Source organism: Coptis chinensis, chromosome 9, assembly GCF_015680905.1.
Source record: "Coptis chinensis isolate HL-2020 chromosome 9, ASM1568090v1, whole genome shotgun sequence".
Taxonomy (NCBI): domain Eukaryota; kingdom Viridiplantae; phylum Streptophyta; class Magnoliopsida; order Ranunculales; family Ranunculaceae; genus Coptis; species Coptis chinensis.
In genome coordinates this window covers 84,177,472-84,191,597 of record NC_141464.1, presented here as the reverse complement: position 1 = coordinate 84,191,597, position 14,126 = coordinate 84,177,472, and the positions used below count along the sequence as shown (strand labels likewise).

The 14,126-nt window shown below is 33.9% G+C and overlaps 3 protein-coding genes across 7 annotated transcripts; all 3 read left to right on the top strand.

The window, feature by feature from the left end:
- The first annotated feature begins 42 nt into the window (after positions 1-42).
- LOC147478959 (prohibitin-1, mitochondrial-like) lies at positions 43-3,294 on the top strand. The gene is made up of 5 exons (XM_086582524.1): positions 43-312; positions 1,076-1,192; positions 2,311-2,481; positions 2,567-2,779; positions 2,873-3,294. Exons 1-5 carry the CDS (start codon positions 145-147, stop codon positions 3,065-3,067), a joined length of 864 nt encoding a protein of 287 aa, XP_086438650.1. The 5' UTR covers positions 43-144; the 3' UTR covers positions 3,068-3,294.
- Positions 3,295-3,658: 364 nt separating this feature from the next.
- On the top strand, positions 3,659-9,419 carry LOC147478958 (protein HESO1-like). 4 transcript variants are annotated; one of them, XR_015209269.1, is made up of 12 exons: positions 3,666-3,735; positions 3,996-4,047; positions 4,139-4,197; positions 4,989-5,177; positions 5,390-5,566; positions 5,833-6,017; positions 6,634-6,729; positions 7,365-7,410; positions 7,893-7,999; positions 8,203-8,304; positions 8,413-9,091; positions 9,321-9,419. XR_015209269.1 is itself a non-coding variant. In XM_086584680.1 (11 exons), exons 3-11 carry the CDS (start codon positions 4,149-4,151, stop codon positions 8,968-8,970), a joined length of 1,479 nt encoding a protein of 492 aa, XP_086440806.1. In that variant the 5' UTR covers positions 3,665-3,735; positions 3,996-4,047; positions 4,139-4,148; the 3' UTR covers positions 8,971-9,301. The 4 variants fall into 4 exon arrangements, 3 of the variants coding, with proteins under 3 accessions (XP_086440807.1, XP_086440806.1, XP_086440805.1); XM_086584680.1 differs by lacking the exon at positions 9,321-9,419 and having other exon boundaries at positions 3,665-3,735; positions 4,139-4,167; positions 8,413-9,301; XM_086584679.1 differs by lacking the exon at positions 9,321-9,419 and having other exon boundaries at positions 3,667-3,735; positions 8,413-9,301.
- LOC147478957 (DNA topoisomerase 6 subunit B-like) lies at positions 9,380-13,112 on the top strand. 2 transcript variants are annotated; one of them, XM_086584685.1, is made up of 9 exons: positions 9,380-9,495; positions 9,572-9,650; positions 9,762-9,828; positions 9,971-10,062; positions 10,195-10,309; positions 10,385-10,470; positions 10,569-10,599; positions 11,380-11,452; positions 12,846-13,112. In XM_086584685.1, the coding sequence occupies exons 1-9, from the start codon at positions 9,471-9,473 to the stop codon at positions 12,923-12,925; spliced, it is 648 nt and encodes a 215-aa protein (XP_086440811.1). In that variant the 5' UTR covers positions 9,380-9,470; the 3' UTR covers positions 12,926-13,112. The 2 variants fall into 2 exon arrangements, with proteins under 2 accessions (XP_086440811.1, XP_086440812.1); XM_086584686.1 differs by having other exon boundaries at positions 9,390-9,495; positions 9,765-9,828.
- Positions 13,113-14,126: the final 1,014 nt, after the last annotated feature.

Below are 14,126 nucleotides of genomic sequence, written 5' to 3'. Positions count from 1 at the left end.
TGGGCCTTTTAATATATGGGCCTCCATCAATGTAACCAACTTGAACAACAAGAAAAACCCTAAAAATAAACTAAAAAAACAGATCACTCCTCATTTTTATTCATTAGGGTTTAACCAAACAAATCAAATCACAAAAAATCAAAAATGGATTTCAAGAACGTTCCAAAAGGCAGTGTTGGTGCATTGTCTGCGTTAGTCAAAGTTGGAATAATAGGTGGTATTGGTCTTTACGCTGCTTCAAACAGTCTTTACAATGTTGAAGGTGGTTGTCGTGCTATTGTCTTCAATCGTCTCGTTGGTGTCAAAGACAAGGTCCTCTTTTTTGTTATATTTACTGTTTTGGTATGATTAAAAATAGGTTCTTTAAATGTTATATGGTGTTGTAGTGAATGGGCTTTTAGAAATTTCATGTTTATTGTAGTATTTAGGTGAAATGTGTTTGTGTCTTATTTGTATTGTAGGATGTTATGTAGATGAAGTTGGAATTTGAGGAAAAGACACTTTCTTTTATTTAGAACATAAGAGTACATATTCTGAAATGAGTAAAAAAATGACAATGTGTCTCTCTCATTTGGTCTGATTTTCTTTGATTTATACCAAGAACAGCTTGTTGATTGTTGTGTGCATAGTACAAAATATCAGGATATGGATATTTATCGATATTCAATTTCTAGATATGTATCTTGGATATATCTCCCTTTTTGGGGATATTTGACATTGTTTCACATGCAAATATCGTGGATATATCCAAAATATCAACAAATATCGTGGATATTGTGGATATTTCTTGATATATCATGATATATTATTTATATTTATTTGAAATATAATGGTAAATATTAAATAAAATTGTTATATATCAAAATATCGTCAAATATCTCCGAATATCCCCAAATATCACAAAGATCACAAATATTATCGAAATATCACTGATATTTGCAGTTGTATATATCTCTAAACATATCGTGATATTTATATATCTTTTTCTGAAATATGGATAGATATCTCCAAATATCGCGATATATCGGGATATTTTGTACTATGGTTGTGTGTACTGACAAATGTTCTTTGACAGGTTTATCCTGAGGGAACACATTTCATGATTCCATGGTTCGATAGGCCTATCATTTATGATGTTCGTGCAAAGGCCAACCTTGTGGAAAGTACTTCAGGAAGTCGTGATCTGCAAATGGTAAATCATTATCCTTATTTCCTTGGATGCCTTTGTAACGCAGAGTACATTATGGAAAACTGTTGTGCTCATCATAATAGGCTTGTTTTTTCAGTTTTTCTTCAGTATTCTTTTGGAGTTCCAATTTTTGGTCATATGTGTGTGTGTGTGTTAAATGTGTTTACAAACAATAACAGTACATTGTCAATCATGAAAATTGGGCCAAAGTATGTAGAATAAGAAAACTAAGGAAATAGTTGTTTGTTGTGTGATTTCTCCTCACATTGCAGTATTTTAGATCATAAGCACACTAGCCTCAGAGTGTTGTCATATTGTTTTATCCTACATGTTTTGATCGATAATGATGACATGCAAAAGATTGTGAACTATATTATTTGCAAAAGTTTGAGAACTATATTACTTGTGGCAAGTGCCAATAACTATTACAATTTTTTGTGGACGAGCAACTGAACTAGCACCTGTCTTGATCTGTTTAATGCACTAGTTTGAACTTCTTAATTTTCAAGGTTCTTTTATTTTCTTTTTCTTTTTAGCACAGCCAATAAAGGAAAAGAGCCTAGTCGAGTTTGAATGCCACAATTTATAGTTAAACTGGTTTCACCTTTTATTTGCAAACATCTTAGCTTTGATGTTCCAAAGGTTTCTTTTAAATATCTATGGTTTTACTTCCATTTGATGATCTTTTTTGAAGTCTGGCATTCCACATACTCTGACTAATGGTATATGATGAGATATGAAGTCCTTTGTCTTATACGAGTGGTAAATTTGTGATGAAGACATGCATTGTCGTTATTAGCGGAGTTCCTGTGTTTTTTATGTTCTTATTGCTCTACTTCACTAAGGCCTTGCCTGAAGAGAGTTTAGTGTTTATGTATTGTAAGATTGTCTACAATCTTATCTATGCTAGTCTTATAGAGGTTGGGCTTACATTTGTTGGTTGGTGTAGTTCCCTCCTTCACCGGAGGAGGTGGGATGTAAAGGTTAGAGGATAAAAGTTTTAATAACTATAAAAAAGAAAGGTAGTCTTATGCAATTATCATCCTGTATGTTTATCTAATTTGGTATTTTGTGCCTTGTGTGTGACCTAACAGTTACTGGTTTATTTTTGTCCTGAACAGGTGAAGATTGGGCTTCGTGTTCTTACACGACCTGAGCCAGATCAGTTACCTACCATTTACAGGACTTTAGGAGAGAATTACAACGAGAGAGTCTTACCCTCGATAATCCATGAAACATTGAAAGCTGTGGTAGCACAATACAATGCCAGTCAACTTATTACTCAAAGAGAAGTAAGCCTCTTGCTTTTAATTAGTGAAATGGAAATTTGTTGTTGTTGAGCTGCACACATTGACTCTATTACTGTATTCTGTGTAGGCTGTCAGTAGGGAAATAAGAAAAATACTGACCGAGAGAGCCGCAAACTTCAATATAGCACTGGATGATGTGTCCATTACAAATTTAACTTTCGGAAAGGAATTTACTGCTGCAATTGAAGCCAAGCAGATTGCTGCACAAGAAGCAGAAAGAGCCAAGTTTGTTGTGGAGAAAGCAGAGCAAGACAAGAAGGGTGCGGTTATCAGAGCACAGGTGAGCAAATTTTCAATATGAGACTTACTATGTGGTCTTTATTGACTTACTTATTTTCAAGAAATTGGCTCATTATTTGTCTTTGATATCCAGGGAGAGGCCAAGAGTGCTCAGCTTATAGGTCAAGCTATCGCAAACAATGCAGCATTTATTACTCTAAGGAAGATTGAAGCTGCCAGGGAAATAGCCCACACCATAGCAAATTCTGCCAACCGTGTGTACTTGAACTCAGATGACTTGCTCCTAAATCTTCAGGACATGACTTTGGAGCCAGTTGGAAAGAAATGATTGGGAGAGGGAAGGGTTAATGTTTTGTCAGAGAGTTTATTCTAGGCAAGTGCCTGTTTCAATAGATTTGGTAGACTTCAAAATAAGGTTACATGGCGACAGAAGAATTACTTTGTTTAAAACTATAGGAGCCAAATCCTATTGTTTCAGTTGTTATCTATGGACCTGCTACTTCAAGTTTTACTTTTGTTCTCTGAATATGAATGAATCTAGACTTCTCTTTGCATGATTTTGTATACTGCTGCTGTACTGAAGAATTTGCTGAGAGTCAATAGTCTAGTATCATTTTATTTTATATACTGCTGCAATTCTCTGAACAAAAACTGAATATGGTCATATACTGCTGCTATTCTCTCAAGACTGCTCATGAACAATAATAGCAAATGGTTTTTCTTTAAGGAAAGTTCATTTGACTTGATAAAAAAAAAATCTTCCTAACTAACAAAACATTAAAATGGAGAGACTTAACAAAATAGATCAGGGGCCAAAAAAAAAAAAAAAAAAAAAAAAAAATCATAAAATAGGACAACAAAACACTTGTATTAATGGGCCTGAGGCCTGCCAAATCTGGTGGGCTTTATTTTCATAAAAAACTTCAATCAAAAAGAAAGAAATGAAAAAAAGTAGTAGTCTCCTCTAACAAACACTAATGATGAGAATGAGACGAGGTATGTAAAAACTGCTCTCTATCTATTACTTATCTGTAACAATTTCTACACTTTTTGTCTATCAAGGTTATATATTTTGATAAAGTAGAGTTTTTTTTTTTTGGTAAAAAGAATGGGATTGTGTTTTGGTTGTCCACTTTTTGTTCTTGTTGTTGTTTATAACTTACAAAGAATGAAAGAAAAAAAAAAAAATGGATATTTGCATTACTACTGTAGGAGTTAGTTTATAGATAAAATGTGTCTGTGTGTGTTATTTGCAGTGACTTGCTAGTGGAGTTGTTGAGCTAGAGCCTAGAGAATCAAGTGATATAGGTATTACATTGACATATTTGGAACATTTATTTATATAGTTGTGCTCAAAAGATATTATTGAACTAAAAGGTGTTGTTGTTTAAATATGCAGGTTACCAAGCATGGTAATGAAGGAGACAGGTCAGTGGTGGAAGCATCCCTTTACATTGTGTAATGTTTCCGTCTTTCTTAATCGTGGAATTTACATGCCGTGCTGAAACATGAGTATTTATGAAGTTAACAAGGTTTTCCTACAAGGATTGGATTGAAACTTAAAAAAATTTGAAAGATTGAATATTTGTATTTACAAAAAAAAAATTCTGGTAATATTTGTGTATACACCATTCTTTTTTGTAATCTTACTGTTATATATGTTAATACGTACACAAATAGAAATTGAACTCGGGGAGGTAGTACAGTGGTAGTCATTGATAAAAAGGTGGCGATTTTCTGAGTGTTAGTGATTGACTTCTGCGGAAGAAATATTTGAATTTGTTTGTGGACATGCACCCCCAGAAAGATTAAATTATAGATATAGAAAAGATTAAATTATAGATATAGAACATTGATCTTTTTCATAATATCACAAATGCAGGGAGGGGATTTACATTAGAGGTGACTGTTCGTTTTGGGAAAGGAGCATGTGATATGTGAGAAGGGCTTGGTGTTGTTTAGCAAAAAAAACATCTTGGTGGTGGAGAAGGGAATGAGATAATTCACAGTAATAATATGATGGTGATGATAAAAATAAATAACATCGAATGTGATAATCTACTGGTAGTGAATAGCCGAATACATATCTTAAAAGAGAGAGGAAAAGTTATCTACTTCTAGGAGTCCATAATGATAGAGATTTTTGTTGGGGATTGTGTTCTGTCAATTGACGATGTTTTTGTCATATTTTGGTTATTTTTCAATGTTCATCTATTGACAGATGGTGTTTGAATGTGTTATTCTTTTAGTCATTCGCAAGAAAGCGAAAAAACATGAATCAAAGGGATCAATGAAGATTACATTCAATTCTTCATGTCTTGCTCAACTAGAACATCTATTTCATGGTATTTATGAAGCTGGACGTCCAAAGCCAAATGATTATTATCTGAGGGGAGATCTGGTTCGTGTTTTTAACTTGATGGCAAAGGAGGTTTATGGTAAAATTTCTTGGTTATACTTGTGCAATTTTTCCATGCAAATTTAAGTCTTTGTATACACAAGAGTATATCATATCTTTTTATGCATTGCATTATGTCCAATTTATTGGTTTTGATTTTATTCCCAAATTTTCAATTATTTGAAGTCTACATTCAATAGACGTAGTAATGAAAAGAATGAGTATTGATACTGTTTAAACTCTATTTGTCAGGTAGTTGCAATGAATTTCCTGTTGTGGAGGCATTTGGGTCCTTCTTAATGGATATGTTCAGTGTCAAAAGTGATCTGGATTTATCTGTGAACTTTAGTAATGAGTCTGTTGAACTTCCTCGTGATGAGAAGATTAAAGCCCTACGGAAGTTTGCGAAAAAGTTATACCGTCTCCAAAGTAATTTCTTAATGTTGAACAATTTTTGATGGAGTCTGCTTGCTAGACATTGTGTTACTTTTGCTATTGGTCTAAATTTAATCAAATGACTTTCTATCTCTTTAAATTGACATTATAACTTGATCTATTTGGTCATTGATCCATTTAAAAGAACTTCTGATTACTTTGTGTTGTGGGACCATGGACAGGAAATTAAATGATCTATAGCGTAAACAAGGTATAAGATGCTGCTTATTGGTTGTCTGACACAACTTTTCACTTTGCAGGTAGAGGACATGTATCTGGTGTAAATCCAATTATAAGCGCTAAGGTCCCTATTCTAAAAGTTATAGATTGTGGAACAGGAATTGAATGTGATATTTCTATTGAGAACAAAGACGGCGTTTTGAAATCTCAGTTGGTTTTCATTATATCTGAGATTGATGAAAGGTTTCAGAAATTAAGTTCATTGGTAATAGCCTTTACTTATTTTCTGTGTTTTAACCAAGTTTCCTTGTATGAAAGTTTCTTTAATCTTTGTGAGTTGTGAGGATTTCTTCTTCTCTATACCTGCTCATAGGTTCAGTAACATGTATTTTATAAAAATTCAAAGTCAATTGATAATTTGAGGCGTACAAATCAATTTGAATGACCTTCGTATCAGACTTAAATGTTGATATATCGGCGTTTCAAATTACTTTTTGGCTTTAAATTGGGATAGTTCAAATGGAATATTTATAATTGGGAGAATATGCTAAAGAAAAAGTCTGATAATTAGGGGTTTATGTGATTTGTTGATTGCATCTGATGAACGAGTCAGACCTCAGCCATAAATCAAGAGAACTGTGGTAGCAAATGCTACAGAAAACTGAGATATTTCGTGGTAAATTTGCCTATTTAAAATGTGGACTGTTATCCTTTTAAGATCTCGTCACCAACGAAGATGGCGACTTACTGAGACTGTGCCAAGATGGATAATTTATAGTATGAAAGACGTACGTTCCTCTAGATGTATGTGTCTTTCTATCTGTGAACCGATCGTTCTGGTGATTAATAAGAGTGATATTTTCAATTTTTTTCTTTTGCAGATGAAAGCCTGGGCAACAGCCTACAACATTAATAGTTCCAAAGACCAGACTCTGAATTCCTTATCTATAATACTCTTAGTTGCTTTTCATTTGCAGGTAGGTATTTGTTTGTTAGGCTTGCAATTGGCCCTTAGAGAGTGCAATATGTGCCTTAGTTGGATGAATTTGCTTTCAATATAACTGCTTATTTTATTTATTTGTTTATTTCCTATTTCTCTTAGCTTGATATGTGATAGAATCACCAAAAGTATAGAGCATAGTTATCAATGTGTTTGCATAACTTAAGTGTAAGATATGTGGTTTAGAGTCTGAATATCGTTATTGAATGTGTGTATTAAAGTCCTGTTGCACGTTGCAAGCCTGTCCGCAACCTATGTCCCTTTATATGCGCTAATGGGCCGATAGGCAATTCCAATATGGTTTTTCAATCCACAAGCAATGAAGTCCTGTGCAGGTATTGTCTAGCTAATTGGGTGTTGAGAGGTATTTTAATAAATGAAAGACAGAAAGAATTGTTAAGTGTTAACAGTAATAATCTTGACAATTCCAATATATACAAGTCAAGTTCCACAAAATGTTTCCAGCAACTGTCAAGGACATGCGTTTTTGTTTTACAGCTTAAAAATTGGGACAATAGGTTGTACTTGTCCTCTCAGATCCATATCTCCTGACATGTTCCTTGTATTTTCTTTTATTTCCTCAAGCCTTAATGTACTTCTATGGTCATGCAGACTCGAGAGCCTCCTATATTGCCGCCATTTTCTGCACTACTTAAAGGTGTGGACGTTTTTTTTTAGTTTTTGTAACTGTGTGTGTGCCCTTTTGATGCCACGAGAATCCACCCTGAAGTAGAAGCTTCTCTAAGTATGCAAGTTTCTCTAGTATCTTATAGTTAGCTAATGCCACAAGAAGCTTCCCTGTGGTAATAGACGAAATTGTCTTGCTAGAAATGTCTAGCTTCGTTATTATATCTGCTCCTCATTATAAAACCAAAAAATAGCCTCCCTTCTGACACACTAATCCCTTTTGATGATAAGCTTTTCTAATATCTTATAGTTTTTAATGCCATGATTACCCTTGAGGTACTCATACTCTCCACAATCATCCCTGTGCGGCTAAATGAAATCATTAAATGTTAAAATCACCTTGTCAGCAGATATGATTACCACAATTATCCGTAGTAGCTGCATTTTGAATTATTAAGTTAACCTTATCAGTGGATATGATTCTTAAGATGTAATTGTCCTTGTTGTTTTCAGATGGAACTAATCCTGAGACTGTAAGGAAGGTTGTACAAGAGAATCTACAGTATGGGAAGGACAATAAAGAATCAATAGCTGAACTTTTTGCGACACTGCTATCCAAGGTAAACTATCTTCTTTCATCAAATTTGTGAGGATGAAAGCAACAGGGAAAATTTTAGGTGAAGAAACACATGACAAACAAACACAAATTTTCCAGAAAAACTAAAGCTAACGTTCTTGTTCAAAGTTCAAATGAGTGAAGAACCAAATGAGATATGAAATGTTAACTAAGTCATTTTTTTATGGTTTGTTGTTGTTACTGCAGCTGGCGTCAGTTGAAACTCTATGGCCTGAAGGTCTTTGTGCAAGCCCATACGAAGGATCTTGGATATCTAAAACATGGGATTTTAAAGTTGGCCACATAAGTGTAATTTACTCAGACTTTGAGCTTTTGAAAAAAGAGCATACTTTTGTATCACAACTTGTAGGAGTGCATTGAACAACCTTCTGCTGAACCATGTGAATGTTCCCCCAGGTTGAGGATTTCACAGACCGCTCCCAGAATGTTGCAAGGGCAGTTGGAACGGCAGGGGTGAAGACAATTTACAAGTGTGTCCACAGTTCTCTCCATCACTTGTCAGTTTTCATGGACGGCAAAATTGAAGCACCCAAGTTAAAGGCACTCCTGTTCGGTGCTGAACCAATTTCTCATATAGAGAAAAAGGCCAAGGTAAATAGGAAGAGAAGTTTCCCTTTCCATGAATCTGCAGCAGCCACTCCACTTGACCCTGTTGCGACCAAAAAAACACGGGTAAAAGATGGTTGGAGTTCTTGGGGAGAAGTAGACCAAGCATATGGTGCCATTCAGAACTGTTTGCCTTCCCTGATTCCACCTATTCCTCCAGAAAAACCCCCTTTTGTCATTCCTGGATTTGATTGTGCTTGGCAACAAGGTTCAACTGGGTTTAAGGATGTATGTGGTCCCGTACTGCATCCTTGTCCTGTCCCCCAATATTCTGGATTTGATGGGGCACATGGTCCTGTATTTCCAGCTGCAATTGGTGACACACAATGGAACTCTTGGCCTATGTAAGAATCAATTTCCGAAACAAGGAGGATACTTGTGCAGTTGTTGAGCTCCTTTACCTTCTCACAGACATCCTAGAACTTTGCAGGCTGCATGGGATTAATCGGAATTTTGACGTTAGAACAAGGTTCGCCTAGTTTCAGATGACATACAAGTTTTCTTGTTTTGATGAACTTTGTGAATATAGATCAATTGGCAAGTTTGATTAATTGGTTTGGCTTTAACATGCTTAGAGATCAGATTGGATGTTTTTGTTGTAATACTGGAGAGGGACTCCAAATTGTAACTGTACATTTACCTTAATTATTTTGTTAAATTATCACTTAGTATCAAGAAACGATTTTCTTTCTATGTAGAAGAAGGGTCACCAAACAAAAGTATCCAGAAACGTCGCACCGTTTAAAGCCAAAGTATTAAAAGAAAGTTTCTCTCTATCTCACCGTCAAAAAAAAAATCACTCTTTGATAACGTTTTACAGAAGATTCGTGGATATTTTGTTTCTTACTATGGCTGGAGTTGGAGATTTTCCTGGTAAACATGGATACATTTTATGATTTTGTAAACGAAAGGTTAAAAATCTAATCTTTATGTGTTTTTTTTTCCCCAGAGATTACTTCTGAAGATTACCTATGTCAAGTACTTAGTTTGGAACTTAGACCCGACATTGTGACAGCTTTTGACGCCAGGTTAGCTAGATTTTTTCTCATTCTTCTTCTAGGGGCTTGAAGTTATTACTGCTTGTAGCCTTTCCATTTTTATTATTATTAGTGCCCTGAAGTAAATATTTTCTTGTGCAACAGACATGGTGATAATGATCTTAATTTGCAAGTTGGACTGGCTTTTTGGAGGAAATCTCGCGAACCTGTAAGTTTTTATTTATTTTTTTATTTCTGTACATGATTTGTTTGAATATCGACTAACAACCTTTCTTAGGAATGTATGTACCTTATTAATTTGTTTAGTCATTATTGAAACACTCAATATTGTTCTTCTTGCTTAACTTCAGGGTGTGAAGACTTTTCGCTTGTTAGAGACTTCTCCTCTTTGTTATGAAGAAGGTGCTGATGCAGAAACAATATTTGCTTTGAAACAAATCAAGTAAGATATATATGAATGTATTTTTTTTAATTAGCACACCATCCCCTTTCGAATTTGCTACCATTTAGACTTTTTAATGTGATAAAGTTAACAAGTTTTTTGTAAGAAAGTTTGTTGATGCATCTTTTACAGTTGGGAGGATTACAATGTCAATGTCCAACGGGATAGAGTTTGTTTGTTTGTTAAGGCCACAGAACTGGAGAATACGGTGAACTGTACTCGAAAGAGGATAGCCTCTTTTATTAAGGTTAGTTATTATCGGATTTATTGTCATTTATGGAATTACTTTGAATCAGTGAGCTAACATCTTTCTCTCCCCCAGAGTGGTATTGTTGAATGTTGTACAGATTTAAAAGAAGAGGTAAAAATGACCCGTAAAGAGCGAAAGGCACTTCAAGAGGGAGTTAGGTAACATTAATATTTAATATGCTAATTTCACCTTTGCATATAATGTAGCTTTTTGCTCCAATATATCCGTTGTAATTCTTGGTAAATTTAAATTGCAGGAAACTACATGTAGACCCTCCAGGAAATAAAGTAAGATATAGAAAACTTTGCCCCTCTAGAATTTCAGTTCATCTCGAGTCTGCGATAATTTTAAGTCTTCTCCATGAAAAGTGACTATGACCATACCTGGCTTTTTTAACTTTTAATTATCATTCCACTATTATAATGGCACGTGTTACACGTACTTTTTCAGCTGACACTTTCTCGTCAAATTTGTTTTATTTTATTTCTATATATATATCTATATTGAAATCACATAAAATTATAGAAAATTTCTTTATCTTTGCATTATAAGTTAGGAATTTATAATTAATTTCTTGTACCGTCTTGTAGGGTTTATAGCCTACACTCTTAATTTTAGGAACTTATAATTAATTTCTTGTACCGTCTTGTACGGTTTATAGCCAACACTCTTAATTTTGTGAGCTTATTAAGGCCTTACACCTATGACATCTTTTAAATTAAAAATAATTTAGGAGAGGAGACCCATTTAACCAACATATGTCATCAGTGTCCTAAAAAGCTGTCATAAAATCCTTCATGCATCATATAATGCATCCTTTATGTGGTCCCTATCAGATTTATTGACAAATGTAGTGTCCGTGTCATACTAGTGTTACGTGTTCATATCTATCTCATGGGGTGGTTGTTCTATAGTGAGAGTACTTGTTAGAAAATTGTTTCCTACCATAGGTTTTTCCTATGTTCATTTCTTTTTTAGGGAGGGTTGCTTAGAGCTCTTGTATCCTTGTTCGGAAATGGAAGTATGCAATCATAATATCTTATCATTTTTGGATATACTTTTTGCAGATAGATAATGATAATTGGCTTCCTAATGCCATGGGTGTTGGATGGGTTAACAACCGCTTGACATTTGAGAAAGGTTAGTGTTTCTCATATATTCATAGTTATATTCAGGATTCAGATTTACGAGCTGTGCTACCACGTTGCTTTTGATTTTCCGCTACTGATTTTCTCTAATGTCCATTTGTTTTATATGTATACTGTATGGGCTTTAGTACATATGTAAGTGCTACACATGGTGTTTCTCATTTACTTATTGTGATATTATAAACATGAAGGGAAAATCAAGTACATATATTTGACTAAAGGACTTAGTGGTGGCCAGGTCCATGTGCAAATCTGATACTAAAGGGTATTATAGCATATGGTTGGAGAATGAGTTTTGACATCTTCGATCCATTTTTTGTTAAACTTTCAAAACTGTTTCCATTTTATTAACCATTTTAATCAGCATCTTAGAGAAAGCTACATCTAGTTGTATTTCAACAAACTTCTTTGGGTGTTGAGTAATATGTTGGCTTATAGAAGGGTTTGATTTTATGGTTGTAATATGAAGCAAGCTTGGTAGTGTGAGTCCGTATTTCAATTTTGTAACTTGCTGGCTTGGGTGTCATTTTTCCAACATCACCTTCATTAAAAGCAAACAAGGACATTCTACCAACTTTTCTATTAGCAAAGGACATATTGCATGCTCAAATAGAGTAAGAAATAGTGAGAAAGAGAGTTTTGATTCCAATGGCAACGATGTTGAGGGCATCATAAAACAAATGATGAGTATGATCATCGATAACCTCTAGCGTTTATCCAACTCTTTGTCCATTTTTATCACCTTTAATCTGATTTTGTTTTCATAACAATGAAAGTAAAACCATGGTTGTATAACACTTGGTATTGAACTTAATATGTTAAATATTTGTTATGTTCTTCAAAAGAACTGGTGTTTTTAGATTGGGAGTTTTTATTTTTTGGTTTCATGTGCTTTCTAATTTGTGTTTTTGTATGTGATTATAGTTTAAAGTATAAGAAACACGGACATTTTAAAGCTGAAACTTTTGGCACAGTTGTTTGGACTAATGTGATTTTTTTTTATTAAATAGAATATATTATGCTATCTTTGGTAGGTCATCTAATGCGAGATTATCTAGGATTCAGCACAATATTTTTTTCATTTGATTGTGCCATGAATAACGAACATGTTTAGTTCAACCGGCTAAAATATCAATTAGTGACACTTTTTGTTCTTCATTGTTTTGCTGAACATTCTGCTCATTTTATTTGTACAGTTTGAGTGCATTTCTTGCTCCCAAATCCCAACTAACAAATTTTACTTTATTTATAACAAATGAATAGTAGTCATTGGACTTGTAAGCTGGTCTTGCTTGTGAATCTTACTCTTTAAATTTCAGCCAAAAAACACTTGGCATTACATATGTATGAATTGAAGCTCATTTAGAGGATTAGTTATTTTTCAGATCAAGGAAGTTCTTTAATGGATTCGGATAAATACAAGAAATTTCGTGATGAAGAAGATTCCGAGCAACCAGTGAACTGATGTTGACATACTAACATACACCATCATGCGGTTCAGCAATGTATTTAGCTTTAGAATGTTCAACTTATTCAATAGAACTTGATTACAAAAGAGGGATGTTAAGATGTGATATGTTTTTTTCATGTGGATTAAAGTTAAATTGTATGGTTTCAGCTTGTCTATATTTCGTTTGATTAGTCTAGTTCAATTTATCACACTTGCATAATCATTCTCGTTTGCATTTGTTACACATAAGCATATAGAAACTTGCCATACTACAGATGTTACAAGATATGGTTGACAATGGCAGGCACTGGGTTGTGTGAAGCTCACTGATTTAATAGCCTCTGGAGGACTACCATCCGATTCTTACAAGATATCTATATCGACTTTGTCGCAATCACTTGCTCAATATTCTGCGGCAATCATTCAACTACCAGCAGTGGATGCTCAAATATACACTCACCAAATAATTAAGGAGAAGATGCAAAAAAATAAAAATAAAAATGATACAACCTTTCTCTTTACAAGGTATTTGAAATTTTGTCGTAGCTGGGCAATCCCACAAGAACTGTGTATCCTATACCTTTGTTTACTGCCCCACCACTCTCTTTTTTCTAATAAAAAAAATTCAAAATCTAAAATTAATAGCAAAATTAATAATTTAAAAAAATTGAGTTCACTAATCACTATTGATATAAAAAGAAAGGAATACAAGTCAATACACATAGGTCTACTTAAATTTAGAGAGTGTTTCTCATAGAGGACCCGATGAATTTCAGGTTTGTAGTTCTTCTATTGTGTTAGTGTATGTTTTTGTATATGTGACAATAGATGTGCATTTCACATTTCAATCTTTAAAAGTGAGTAAATTCACACAAATATCAAGTGAATCAAAACTTCACAAAACCAACATAGACAACCTGAGATACATCGATCATTTGCATATATGATTGGTGTCTATACCTTTATTGTCAAAATAAACCACCCAATGAGATATATCTCACATTTCGTGAGCTTATATATATATTTTTTAAATAATAAAATAATAAAAAATAATAATAATAATAATAATAAATGTCAACTTAATTAATTACAAGCACAACATAAAAAAGGCAAGTATGGCGCAAATAAGTATAGATCACATTGGTATTTTTCAAGTCTTTCTCCTATCTCCCGCCCTCTTCAACAACTACTGAAAAGTTTGTTTTTTCAGACTTTG

Excerpts from the sequence above, each read along its gene's own strand:
- LOC147478959 (XM_086582524.1), top strand. The coding sequence starts at position 145 with ATGGATTTCAAGAACGTTCCAAAAGGCAGTGTTGGTGCATTGTCTGCG. Across the intron at positions 1,193-2,310 it reads GAAGTCGTGATCTGCAAATG|GTGAAGATTGGGCTTCGTGT; the intron begins GTAAATCATTAT and ends TGTCCTGAACAG. Across the intron at positions 2,482-2,566 it reads AACTTATTACTCAAAGAGAA|GCTGTCAGTAGGGAAATAAG; the intron begins GTAAGCCTCTTG and ends TATTCTGTGTAG.
- LOC147478958 (XM_086584679.1), top strand. The coding sequence starts at position 4,149 with ATGGTAATGAAGGAGACAGGTCAGTGGTGGAAGCATCCCTTTACATTG. Across the intron at positions 7,411-7,892 it reads ATTTTCTGCACTACTTAAAG|ATGGAACTAATCCTGAGACT; the intron begins GTGTGGACGTTT and ends TGTTGTTTTCAG. Across the intron at positions 8,000-8,202 it reads TTGCGACACTGCTATCCAAG|CTGGCGTCAGTTGAAACTCT; the intron begins GTAAACTATCTT and ends TTGTTACTGCAG.
- LOC147478957 (XM_086584685.1), top strand. The coding sequence starts at position 9,471 with ATGGCTGGAGTTGGAGATTTTCCTG. Across the intron at positions 9,651-9,761 it reads GTGACAGCTTTTGACGCCAG|CAGACATGGTGATAATGATC; the intron begins GTTAGCTAGATT and ends TTTCTTGTGCAA. Across the intron at positions 10,600-11,379 it reads TAGACCCTCCAGGAAATAAA|ATAGATAATGATAATTGGCT; the intron begins GTAAGATATAGA and ends TACTTTTTGCAG.